At 35.0% G+C, this 13,613-nt stretch overlaps 1 protein-coding gene across 1 annotated transcript in view; it reads right to left on the reverse strand.

The window, feature by feature from the left end:
* Nucleotides 1-1,845: 1,845 nt before the first annotated feature.
* The window catches only part of LOC107286057 (serine/threonine-protein kinase BRSK2), a 396,585-nt gene continuing 384,817 nt past the window's right edge, over nucleotides 1,846-13,613 (reverse strand). The window contains exons 16-18 of the mRNA XM_015814351.1: nucleotides 5,361-5,484; nucleotides 3,838-4,018; nucleotides 1,846-1,943 (exon numbers count right to left, since the gene is read on the reverse strand). Of these exons, the coding sequence (XP_015669837.1) occupies nucleotides 1,846-1,943; nucleotides 3,838-4,018; nucleotides 5,361-5,484 (403 nt within the window). The remainder of the gene's footprint in view (nucleotides 1,944-3,837; nucleotides 4,019-5,360; nucleotides 5,485-13,613) is intronic.

A 13,613-nucleotide genomic window follows, 5' to 3' on the forward strand; every position in this document is an offset into this window, starting at 1 on the left:
AAAAATAAGTTCTCCAAACCTGTCTAAGAGGCTGGATACAGATGAAGTAATAACAACTAATGCAGCTTTTTAAGTAAATAATGGTTCCTCATAGACTATGAATTGATTATTAATTACTTAGGTTGGAAAAACATCCTGCTAAACTAAATGTGGTCATTATTTCCTAAATAAGAAGATGGTGTTGGAATGTTAGCAGCATTCTTTCACATGATTAGTCAACACTCATCTGATTAAAGGATTAACTCTATTAGTCCTCTCCCATTTCACTATAACTAGCAAGCAATACTCCTTGGAAAACAATCTTCTTGTGATGCCTTTCTTGATTATTGTTCTTATTCAATTACACCTGCACTTTTGTTATAACTTAAAATTGTAGCGGCATACAAAATGCTTGTTTCTTGCCAAGAATTCCAACCAGCCAGACGTTTGCTTTTATATGAATTCACATGGTGTGGCGGTTGTTTGTTAACTTATTAGGTATCAACTGCATATGGGAAATTCATTCTCTGCACTGACTGGCTAAAGCTTTAAGATTATAATGCAGTCTAGCAGTAGGTCCAAAATTTGGGGCAAGGAGCAGTCTGGTCAGGCTAAAGCGTCATTGTACAGGAAATTGATAAGCAATCATTCTGCAATGTTAATTTTCACTCTCCCGTTATTCATTAGACATTCCTTTCTCTTTTACTAGCATGAACAATTACATATACAAAATTTGCCCATAGTTAAATGGCATACATTTTGCATATAAAAGATCCTAGCTTGGTTTATAGCTGAATGGCTGGAAAAACCTATGCCTAAAACCTAATATATCAATTAAGGAAGTTGGAGAAAAGGATTCAATATAAGAACTTCCAATTATTTAAAAGTTGCAATATTTTGAATATCTTGTCTTTTTCTATCCCAGCTCTCAGTTTCAGATACTGTTTATACCCTTGCATTTCCATATTACATTTCCCTCCAAATGCTTACATAAATTATCTGGAAAAGTTAGGATTGACACTAGTCTATGGACAAGTCTCTTATTTCCCAAAGCATAGGAAAATGTTCCATTTAAACTGATGGCATAACTGTATTTTGGATCTATTTAATCACATTTTCCCCATATCCTCCCTGTTAACAAATATTGCGTATTTTGTTTGGGAATAACAACATTTACTTTTTTGGGGGGAGGGAAATGACTTTTAGAATGTGAAGCACTGAAGAACAGGATTTGAAAAAGGCTAGAGAGGTTAGAAGAAATTGCAGGGACAAAATTTTGTTAGTGAGACTTTCAGGGAATGTGTCATCCCATTAAGAAAAAAGCAAAGAGAGCAAGGATAAGCTCCTTCTGTCTCTGCTTAATGATTTTAAGTTTAGAGAGCAGAGAAAATGGCACACTGATTCTTCAATACTAGTTCCTTACAAAAAATAATCTTGCGTTAAGCTCCCAGGTATTCCCATCTGTTTTCAAAATTCTATTTCTCCAGGAACTAAATTAAATAATTGCTTAATTTTTTTAAAAAAAATAATAATTGAATAAGTCCATTTTGTATGATGTTTTAAAGCATGTCTGTATATCGGACAGATCATTAGAAGGATACAAATAGCTGATGACACTTCCTGTGAAACAGGGACAGATGGCTCTTAGGGCGGGGCAGGGCAGGGCAGGGCAGGGTGGAGCTATGGGGAGGAATGAATTTAGGAAATGAGAATTGTTGCAAGGCAAGCAGGGGTAGTGCAAATGGGAGGCAGGTGCTGGGGAGTCTTACTGGTTGGTCTGAATGAAATTAGTTTTCAAGTGCAATGTGACGTTGAAAGGTGCTTCCGGTTCATGCCCTTGCATGAAGCAAAGATAAGCTTTGGAAGCTACTTACCTGATAATTGTTGCACTGCTGGCTGATCGTGTGTGCTTAACAATTGTGCCTGAATGGTTTCTACTACTCTCTTAAAGCGACGGCTTGGACCTATCAAAAGAGATGTTACACTGTAATAAGATAAGGCTGAATATCACAGAATGTTAAGTGTCAGGGAAGAAATGGGAAAAAGCCTATTTCTTTAATTTTTCCATTCAGATTCCTTCCTTCCTTCCTTCCTTCCTTCCTTCCTTCCTTGTTCTGATCACTGCATTATCCATCTCCCTGCCAAGATTTTATTGGTAACAAACCACTGTATAGACCAGAGGTGTCAAGCTGCCAGCCCGTGGGCCGGACGCGTCATCCGGAAGCCGCGCCCACCCCATTGCCAGCAATGGCAAAACTGTCCCGATACGTTGCGCGATGTCATGTGACGTCAAGAGTTTGACATGTCTGGTATAGACAATGATTTACTATCAGTGCATTTGATAGTACAGTATTTCTTCCACCTTAACTTTCTTACCATACTAGCCTATCTCTCTGTTCAATAAATTTATCCTCTTTCCCTTTTTAATTCTTGCTTCCAAAATTCGTGTACACTTCTCCCAAAGGTGCTTTTTCAAAAGGCAACTGGACTTTCTTTGCTTTTCCTTGAAAATGTTTTGCTTCTCATCCAAGAAGCTTCTCCAGTTCTGACAGTCAGAACTAAAGAAACTCCTTGGATGAGAAGCAAAACGTCTTCAAGGAAAAGCAAAGAAAGTCCAATTGCCTTTTGAAAAAGCAGCTTTGGGACAACCATGACCTGGATGACTGAGAATCTCCATAGTCATGTATCTCTCTTCTTTTGCCCATATGACATCTCATTGTTCTTTAAGATTTTTCTTTCTCTCTCTTTTTGGTCTAGTTAGTAAAAATGATCAGTTCTCTAGATGTTGTACCTTGGGTGGTATCAATATAAAAGCTAATAGCAATAGTTCATGATAGATCTAATAAAGTTATACATTGTTTAATCATACTAAAGCTTCTATTTTCCTTTCTTAATCTTGTTGGTTTGTCTGTAGGTTCCTACACATTTTTATCTCCCTTCCACAAAGAGGATATTGGTTCATTTTAGGGATTTTGAATAACTTTTCTCACCAACATAAGCCAATCTGTAGGTTAAAGAACAAACTATTTTTTAATGAGAGCTAGCATAATTTATTAGCCATGAAACTAAACACACAATACAAGTCATTATTGTGTGAACTGGAAGGAAAAAAAGTAATAAGATATTTTTTAAGTGAGTAGTTTCAAAATGTGAGTAACATACAGAGATTATGTCTACCAAGAATATCCCATGCCACTTGACCTATATAATAAGTCTGTGAAGTGCTTGATAATCTACACATGTCCTGAAATTTTAGGAAGGCAATAAAATTAGATTTATTGAGTACTGGTCAAGCTCACCTCCATGTATACTAATACATAAAGTTTTATGGAGTTCTAAGACATTTCAATTAATCCCTCTTATTTCAAGTATTGAAGAACACCAGCTTTCCTGTTTTGTTTTTTTACATAACCATTTGATTCTTTGAGGAAATTCTAAATTCTAGATGATTGACATCTTATATTAAGCTATGCAAGCTATACTAATTCTTTATTCCCATGTGTCCATAAGATAATTATACACTAGGAAATGGAAGCAATTACTTATTTCTAACACTCAGAGTACTGTATTTGAATATTTTCGCATTAACGTGTTGGAGAAATAGTGGAAGTAGTCCTTTATTCCTATCTATATTCTCTACACCAGGGGTCCTCAACCTTGGCGACTTTAAGACTTGTGGACTTCAACTCCCAGAATTCCTCAGCCAGCAAAGCAAATTCTGGGAGTTGAAGTCCACAAGTCTTAAAGTTGCCAAGGTTGAGGACCCCTGCTCTACACAAACCCAGACAGCAGGTTTGAGGCAATTATTTATTTCTTTAGCTTAATTTAAAATAAATAAAAAAAATATGTATCAGTTACCTGATAAAAGTGTAAAAGTGACGGAGTAGATCCCATTCTCTTTCTGGGCCTCCCCACCTTCTGTGTATGTAATGTCTACCTGGAACTTCACTGGCTTCTGGAAGACAGCAGGGCCTCCTGTGGACTTGTACTCTGCACGGAAGCTTGTTTGCGAGATGACACTATGACTGAGACTGGGAATCTAGACCAAACAAAATGATAATTGGAAAACAAATCCTGCTAGCCCTATAGGATCATCTTTGAAAAGTTTAGTTTTTTTTTTCCCCTTACAGTTTGAAAGGGGATAGAAGAACACTTTTCGGTTATTTCTGAAATAATTGGCAATGAACTTCTCACTTACTTACTTTATGGTTGTTTAAGAATCTACAAAAACTATTCAAACTATATAGATCATCTATATTAAAAATAAATTGCTTTCCTTCACTGGGACCTCTTTTCACCGTCCAATTAAAATGCAATATTTAAGTTGCCTACCTATCTTTTCTAATTTATATACAATTTCAGCTACACTTCCGAATATGATTGGCAAACTACTACTGACGCTTCCCAGTTGTTTTTTCCCCACTTTGATCTTTTGTTTTAAAATGGCTTGTTTCCTCCATTTCTGGCCCTTTAATATATTGCTTTCTTTTCTCTAGTATGAACAGAGCATTCCTGAGCCAAGTCTTAATTAGCCGGTTTTTGTTCCTTATGGGATGGTAGTAATTACTGGCTTCGTCTTTTCAGAGAAATGATCATTTGAATTATTTTAATTGAATGAGTTTGATCACAAAATTTCTTTTGAATATATGTGAGCCAGAGAGAGAGAGAGAGAGAGAGAGAGAGAGAGAGAGAGACAGAGAGACAGAGAGACAGAGAGAGAGACAGAGAGACAGAGAGAGAGACAGAGACAGAGAGACAGAGAGACAGAGGGAGATGAAGGGAGACAAAGAGAGAGAGAAGAAAAGAAGGAACAGAAGGTGTAAGAAAGAAATGTTTCTCCTCATGAGAAAATAGAAACTATGCAATTAGGAAATATGTGGATATACAAGCAAATAAGGAAGAACTAATTAAAAATAAAAAACACAAACAAACAGCATTTTTAAAAAGAGGAGCTGGAAGGCAACTACACAATTAAAATCACAGTTCCAGATGAAGATGGGATCTTGGTTCACTGAAATGAGATCACATTTGCAGAGTTCTCATACTAGACTTTCCAAGGAGTGTTTGAGTACCACACTAAGCCACTTTTTAAATTCCATGTGTCCTTCTCTGGGTTCAGAAATGAAGCAGTTGGGTTGCATACATCAAGACTATACCCTAGATTGGAAATAATAATGAACTAACCCCCAAATAAGGCAATGACAAACCACTTCCAGATTGTTGCCAAGAAAAGTAAGAGATGTTGCACAACAGACAAACCAGACTTCGATAAAGATGTTACCTTTATTATGGAAAAGTAGGTCATTTGTGGCTGACATCTTGTTTTGGATGTTTATTCATCCAACTGAATGGGATGTTTGCCTTTAACTTTCTATACTTACCGACAGAAATGCATGTACTATATCAGCCTTGATAGAACTCAATGGTTTGTCCTTAATAACCACAAAGATCTGTTCTTCTTTCTCTAGGTTGATAAAATTACCAAACCAGGATTTTTTGGCAAGCCTGAATATAATATGATGAGAAAGAGAAAGAAAAAACAGAAAAGACAAATAAAAATTAGAAACAGCATAGAATTGTACTATAGGTCTTTCTACATCACAGAACAGATATGTTTTTCCCCATAACATAGCTTTCATCTCATGTTCAGTTCATAAATGAATCTGGCTTAATTTTTTTTTTAATGTAATACTTTTAAAATAGCACTTCCCCCTTTTGTTGTGACAAAATCCAAGGGCAGCCTCACAATAAACACAAACTATTTCACTTTGTCACCCTCTATCTTGGAGGGACATCATCTGACCGCAGTGATGGAAATATAGGCCTCATAGGGAAGTGCGATTGAAAATGACAATAACAAATTGCACACAAATGTAGTTTTTATACAACTTAAGTTGGCCAAAAATTCATTCCAGAGACTCTGAGACTACCCTTATCACCTAGCCTTATGTCATTCACCATGTCAAAAAATCCTGTAGCTACAGCTTAATTTTTAACAGGTCAAAAAGTAAGAAAAGGAAGCCTAAATATTATTTGTGTGAATTTAGTAGTGCAAATTAGTAATGGATATGACTGTAAGAAAGCTTTATAAGAAAGAACAGGCAGCTGGTTAGAGAAAAAAAAACTGGTAATTCCCTTTGGGGCTATTATTTAGAAGTGTGCCCATAGCTTATGCATCTTTTCCTTTCCCCTGTCCTCTGACAGGTATAGCTTTTCTACCCTCTTCTCTCCCAAAACTCTGGGAGGACATAACACTAGTAGTGTCCCTGTGAATTAGTTACTATTGAAATGCATATTTGAGGTTATTTAATACTCATACATCCCTCTATAGACAAAAGGAAAACTAGTTTATTTTGGAGGGTGTGTGTGTAAAAAAGAAGACACATTAAAAAAGAACATGCATGCATTCATTTCTCTCTTTCCTACCCTGCCTGACAAAACAAAACAATTACAGTTTGGTAAATCTCTCCCTCTTTCTCCCTAATAGGGAGGGCTGAGAATTTTAAGCAGAATTGCTTAAAATATCCACAAGCCAAAGATGACGATAAGGAACAGTAAAGGGAAAGGACCACTTATTTAAGCAGGCTATTAAGAAATCTGGAGTAGAGCAAGAAGGGGATACTAGATATTTGATTTGACCATGTCTTTCTGAAATACACTACTTATTCAGGAAGCCTCAGAATACTCAAAGCAAGCTTTGCTGAATCTGTCTTCCTATTCCTCAATCCCCCCCCCTCCCAGATCAGTGTTGACTCTTAGCAATTACATAGATAAATTTTCTCCAAGACAATCTATGTATGTATGCATAAACATTGCTTATTATGAACTCCTGTAAGCTTCTACCAATCTTAAAGCCACTTATATATTACTATCTCCCAACATAACTGTACTCCAATATATTGTGTGCTTTTAAACTGCAGATTCATGGGTTACAGATCAGATGGATATTACTAATGGTTATGTGCACATAATAAACTGCCATTTTGCATGTATGTATGTTACACATTTCAACAACTACATATTTCTTTCTCCTACAGCATATATACACTTTCCCATCCATTGAGATATCTCCACCTCTTCATAATGTTTTAACTCTTCAGGTTCTGCTTCTATTAGGGAGAGTATGATACCATTGAAAGCATGTGATTTACTATCTAGTCAGACATAAAATTGCAAGGGACACATTTACGTTTATCTGTAACAAAATAAACCAGGATACTGCACTGGAGTATAAAAAAAGGATTGTATGATCTAGAATAAAGATTATAAAGATTTTACATTTCCAATGATGCTGCATAATCTGGAACTCTCTGCAATACAGAGTTTTTTTTTTAATAATACACAAAATAGAACAGCTCTTTGAAGAATATATATTTTAACTCAGAGGATAATTTAGCAGAGAATGTGATGGAATAATAGCTTTAAGAACTTGTTCATCTCAGTAAAAGCTCTTTTTTATGAGTTACAGGTTTGTTTGTTTGTTTTTTTAAGAAAGACAGAATTCATGCAGATAAAACCACAGGGTGATGGACAAGATGAAACCATTTTTGGAGATGAAGAGATGTGATAATTTAGATCAGAAAAGGCTATAGTTAAAAGCATTAATGTTGAGTCCCAACCAGTTTCAGAATTCTAATAAACAACATGCCCCATACGCTGAAAAGGTGACCCATTTATGTACAGAGTCTGCTATATAATATAATTATACAATATAATTCATTATATTGAAACATTATTTACACTGATCAAGATCATGGAAGTCTGGTGTAAAGAAGTTATTGACCCAGAGGCTGTAGTTTGGTCAAGAAAAATACTTTTTCAAGAGATAGGCAGTGATATGTGCTGGATGAGAGATTAAATCAGGCAAGAGATATTACGATCAATGTCCTGTCCACTTTTTACATGCAACCACGTATAAAAGGGGCAAGGTTTGAACACAATGATTTGATTATCTTTCATGTTGATCCTCTATGCAAATGGCATAGAGATAGACTAATACTGCTGAAGACTGAAGGGGCAAATTCTTGTCGGGCATTTTTAGTAGTTGTGGGTTTTTTAAAGCTTATATTTCTCTTTTGTTTCTGAGCTTTTATTATTTAAATTTTTTTATTCAATATTTTCTTTTCTACTACTTGTGGTTTTTATGTGTTTTTTTCTTGTAATACTTTAAACCAGGGGTGTCAAACTGCCGGCCCATGGGCTGGACGTGTCATGAGGAAACCGCACCCACCCCATTGCTGGTAATGGGGAAAAAGGTCCAATATGTTGTGCGACATCATGTGACGTCGCGAGTTTGACATGTCTGCTTTAAACATTTTGTGATTATTATTATTATTTCATTTTTTTAAAAACTTAATCATGCAGAATATTTTTTTAATTTTTTCATTCCTATCATCTTAATTGTTTCCCTGAATGTGAAAGGTCTTAGATATGCAGCCAATAACTAGGTGTTTAAAAATCTGATTATTATTTTTATATGAAATTCACATCCATGCAGATATGAAAAATCTTTTATCCAGAGAAAGGGTTGGTCAAATAGGAAGTAATAAAAATTTAAAATCTGCTAAGATTATTGTTAGTTTGATTAACAAATCTATGACATTTCCAATGGAACAACAAATAAATGATCTAGATTTTTTTTTTAAAAAAGGGAGACATGAAATATTTTAATTATTGCATTATTTAATTACTACAGTATGGCTAAAAGATCATAAATAAGAAAGAATCTGATAAAAAGCAAGATAAATCTTCAAAAAAAAGAAGAAAAAGGAATAAGTAAAGAAAAAGAATGGATTTTGGTGTAAATATAGATAAAAGTACATCCAACTCTTACTCTAAAATTAACAATAGTCTTCATGATTTTTATAATCCTATATAATCCTAATCATCAAATCCCAAAATCAAAATTATTTTTTCCTTCTACCTCCTAACCATCCTTATATCCAATAAATAAAATTCTGAGTTCTGATTTCCTCTAGTATCTTTTCTCTTCTCTTGAAATTCTTATCATCTTTCAAGTCCACTTATAGTTTCCACGAAGTAACACCAATAAATCTCTTGTATTTCAATTTGAAGAATAATCCACAATGTCTTTTTCAAATTTTGAATGATGATCCAATTGTATTTGTGAATCCAGCAAATCCACCTCAGTTACCCCCAGTTAGAACTGAAGAATCTTCTTGGATGAGAAGTGAAACATGTTCAAAGTTCATCTTCAGTGGTAACGTCTGGTTCCAGTAATGAGTTAAAAAGTCCAAACACTTCACAGGCCCATAATCAAATATTTCCTTTAAAGTAGCCATCTTGTGCTCTTCTAATCGACCTTCAAGGTTTTATCCTATGGCTGATATGTAAACAAGACAGTTTCCCACACAAGAAGTTTTTTCTGTTCATTCTTTCAAAGAGAAAATTCTTTCCATTTAAATATTTGGTTTGGTTCTCAGATTTTTGCAAGGCAAGCAAAGAAAGGCAAGCAAAGTTTGATGAAGTTCTGATATTTCTAAATATTACAACCCCAGAAATAATGAAAATCACCAAAGGGAAACATTTATCTGTATCCAAAGAAAGTCTCTCTTTAACTGAAGATGAAATTATAATCCCCAAAGTGCATTAGAAATGAGGAAAGTCAGTTGTAATGCCCTTAAATTTAGGCTATAGTACAGCTATGAACTTGATGGAAGACCCTGCCTCCCTGTCTCTCAACTCAACTTGCTGATCAGGGAAATGTCCATTTCTGTGACTTGTTCATGAGGAAAGACAGTCTGGAGGATAGATAGGTTGATTTCAAATTCCCTCCTCAATTTTGGTGGAAGAAAAATTGCCCCTTTGAGTAAGGGGGGCAAAGCAAATTGCAACACCATTTTGCTTCAGAGATGGTTAAATCATCATTTTCCTAACTGGAAGCTGGATAGCTAAATTTAACTCCTGTCCACTTAAAGTACTATAACCTTATATACTGGAGACCAATTGATGGCTACATGGTGGCTTTTAAATTCTTCACAGAAAGAATATTTTTTTTCAAATCTACATCTGACGTGTTCCCAACTTATCTTTTGTACCTTGATCCTTACTTGACTCAATGGATAAATGGATTATTAGTTCTATTTTGATATTCAATCATGCATCAATTATAAAGAAAAGCCATTCCAATGTTTCAAGATGATACCTACAGATATCATTAGTAAAGGATCTTATTTTTATAAAATGGAAAAAAACAAGATTTTGACAGACTGCAAATATAGTAGTAATTGAATACAGTATTTGTAATTATATTATTGCATATTCTTTGTGGAGAAAAAATATTTGAGCAATAATGAATTTTTGAATACTAATGCAAGATAATCCATAGTAGACTTATATATGTCTGATAAACTGGAACTTTTCTTAGCTTTATGTACTTTACATAAAATATTCATGCAAAAAGAAAGATATTGGGAACAAGAGAAAGGCTTGATAAATTACTGATCTATCAACTGAAACAATCACAAAGAAACAGCTATTAAAATGCTCAGGTGGAACATATGATACAATAAATGTGTATTTTTATATTTAACTTTATAATACTGAATTAAGAATTTAAAAATATGTTTCTCCTGAGGATTCAGCATGATCAAATTATTTAGCTGCACTTTTATCTACTGAAGAAGTTATTCATACTTTTAAATGTATAAAAACAGAAAAATCCCTCAGTCCTGATAGTGGAATCAGATTGATACTATTTTTCACTTCTATACTGTTGGATGCTTATTATGATGATTTTCTGAACTAATATTTTTCAGTCTTCTTTCGTATAGATTGTATAACTGTGATTTTGAAGACTGGTAAAGATTTTGTGGTGATGTCCAGAGCTGAGATGCCAGATAGTTTACTGTTAAGAATCTGAGTGAATTTTATTTTACATAAATATATGTTTGTGTCACTAGTCTAGAGGTGAAGACTCTTGCCTCCCATTTAGATGGTTGAAAATTCAATCCTAGGCAGCAACAGATGTTTCTCTATCAGAGTGCAAAGAAAAAATATCTGCCGAGAACACTACGTAGGCATCAGGAAGGGCATCTGGCTAGTAAATGCTCAGCTCCACTTAGTCTTCCTGACCCCACCCCGAAGCAAGGAATTAGAAAGGAAAAAAAAAGTTTGTGTCACTAATACATTTAAATATAAACATACACACGTGCAAAATACCATTTTAAGTCAAAATGCTCCTCTCTCCATGTAGCTCTTTTATTTTTCATTTTTGAGAGGAGAATTGAATCCAATGAGAAAAGAGAAAGCAGGAAGAAAAAAAAGCAAAGGCAATAGTAAGATTCAGAAGAACTTGAATTTCTAAATAAGAGATATCTTAAAATATAGAATTAACACAAAGAATTAACTTCAGTCTGCTCTGTCCTCAGACAACTAAAATTTGGTTAAGGCAGAAAACAAGAAGACACACTAATGAATATATAGCATATTAAAATTGAATTTAAAGTCTTCCATGAAAAATTCCTTTTTTGTCAATTATTGATTAAAACACATTTTAAAGCAGGGGTCCCCAACCCCTGGTCCGTGGACCAGTACTGGGCTGCAGCATGCCAGCAACCGGTCCACACAAACAAGCAAAACCCGATCCATGGGATGCAGGCAGTACACAAAACCACGCACCCTCTGGTCTGCGGAAAAACCTCCCTCCGCGGAACCGGTCCCTGGTGCCCAAAAGGTTGGGCACCTCTGTTTTAAAGAACTTAATCAACCAAAATTTCTATTAGGTTTTAGGAGTATTTCTGTAAGATGTAATCCCAGTGGCTACCTGAACCCTTTTGTCAACAAGCCAATGATTAGAAATTTGCTGAACTGAAACTTTGCTCTAAATCAGCCTAATTCTAACTTCTGGCACCATTGGTGAAAATTGCTCTATTTTATTTTGGTCAGTTGTTGGGACTTTGTAGTTAATAAAACACCTAGATAAAGTATATCTGTTCTGAATTCATTATTTCTTATGGTGGAATTCAATATATATATTGGTTCTAACTGCACTTATGTTTATAGGAATTAAGTACAGAGAGTGCTTGACTTACAACCACATAATTGGGATCAGAATTTCCGTTGGTAAACAAGGTGGCTGTTAAGTTAGTTCTGCCTGCTTTTATGACTTTAATAACCTTGGTTATTAAGAAAATCACTGCAGTTGTTTAATGAATCACCCAGTCATTAAATGAATCTGGCTCTCTCCCCCCCCCCCATTGATTTTGCTTGCCTGCAGAACTGAAGAAGCTTGGATGAGAAGTGAAATACTTTCAAGGAAAATACCAAGAAAGTCCAGTTGCCTTTTCAAAAGCACCTTTGGGACAACCATGACCTGGATGGTTGAGAATCTCCATAGACACGTAGATATGGCTATCTACAGGAGCAACATCTGCCCAGAAGCTTCCAATCCAGAAACATGTTTGTTTGGAAGCCTATTTTATTTATGCAAATCAGATACATCAGTTCTTTGACGATCTTCCTACACAGATGGACAATCCTTTGGTAGCCAGAAACTGAAAACAGTTTTGGGAGGGTGAGGCTACACTGGACACAATGATAACACAAAGTGAACACAACCCAAATATTCTGTTTTCTGGAGAACAGACTCCAGACTGAGGGAATTATTATTTAGGGCTTAAACTATGATAGCCATTTATTTCACAGTTCAAAGTATTTAGAAAGAGCAGCTCTGAGATTTGGAAGCTGGATGTGAACCTCTACCCTCAATTGCCTACCTCATCTTTGAGCTTATTAATAAGATTGTAAAAAAAAAAAATACTAGTCCTATTTAGATGTGCAATAGTGCAATTAAAATTCTTCGGAGCAGAAACTGCCCTTTTCATCAGGTGTGATACGTGTCTTTAGAAATCAGCACATTTGATGAATGCAAAACTGTGTTTTAATTGTACAACACCCAGAGTTGTTCTGTGACTGAGATGGACGGTCTCTAAATTTGATACATAAAGTAGATAAAAATTCAGGGAAAGGGAAATCAAGAGTGAAATTCCCTCTACACACATGTTTCCAATGCATAGACCCAGGGAGGGCTTGAAAAAGGGATGTGATACCCTGTGTCTCTCTGCGCAAATTCAAATTGTGTAGCTTGATTAACTGAATACTGATACTGGAAAGAGATTCAAAAATATTTAGGATGGAGATACCAGTTTATTATGGATAATACCGTCTCAGGTTGGATGATTATTGTAAGTTATTTTTAAAATTGATACATTAATGGAGCCTTCACACCAGAACATATATAAAATATATTCACTTAATTTCTATTAATTTGTCTAGGCTTGTCCACAAATAATTGGCACATTACCTAGACATTATCTATATATAATATCCAATCATCTGAACCATTAAACAAAATAGATACATTAAAAGATGCGGCCACAGACAAAGGGAGTACACTCATGTTAAAATTTCAATCATGGGTCCAATAATTCATTGAAACATCCTGTTGGTAAAGCAAAAATAATACTAAACTCCAACGTGGCCATAGACATAAAGGCCTCAATGGCTGAAATAAAAATACAGTTCATTATTTTTTACAACTGCTATTATGTTTACTGCAGGGTGCTATCCAATTGAACTCATTAATTCAGCAATTATATTGGAGAAGGGAAAAG

Source organism: Protobothrops mucrosquamatus, unplaced genomic scaffold (genome assembly GCF_001527695.2).
Source record: "Protobothrops mucrosquamatus isolate PMUCROS unplaced genomic scaffold, P.Mucros_1.0 scaffold242, whole genome shotgun sequence".
Taxonomy (NCBI): Eukaryota; Metazoa; Chordata; class Lepidosauria; order Squamata; family Viperidae; genus Protobothrops; species Protobothrops mucrosquamatus.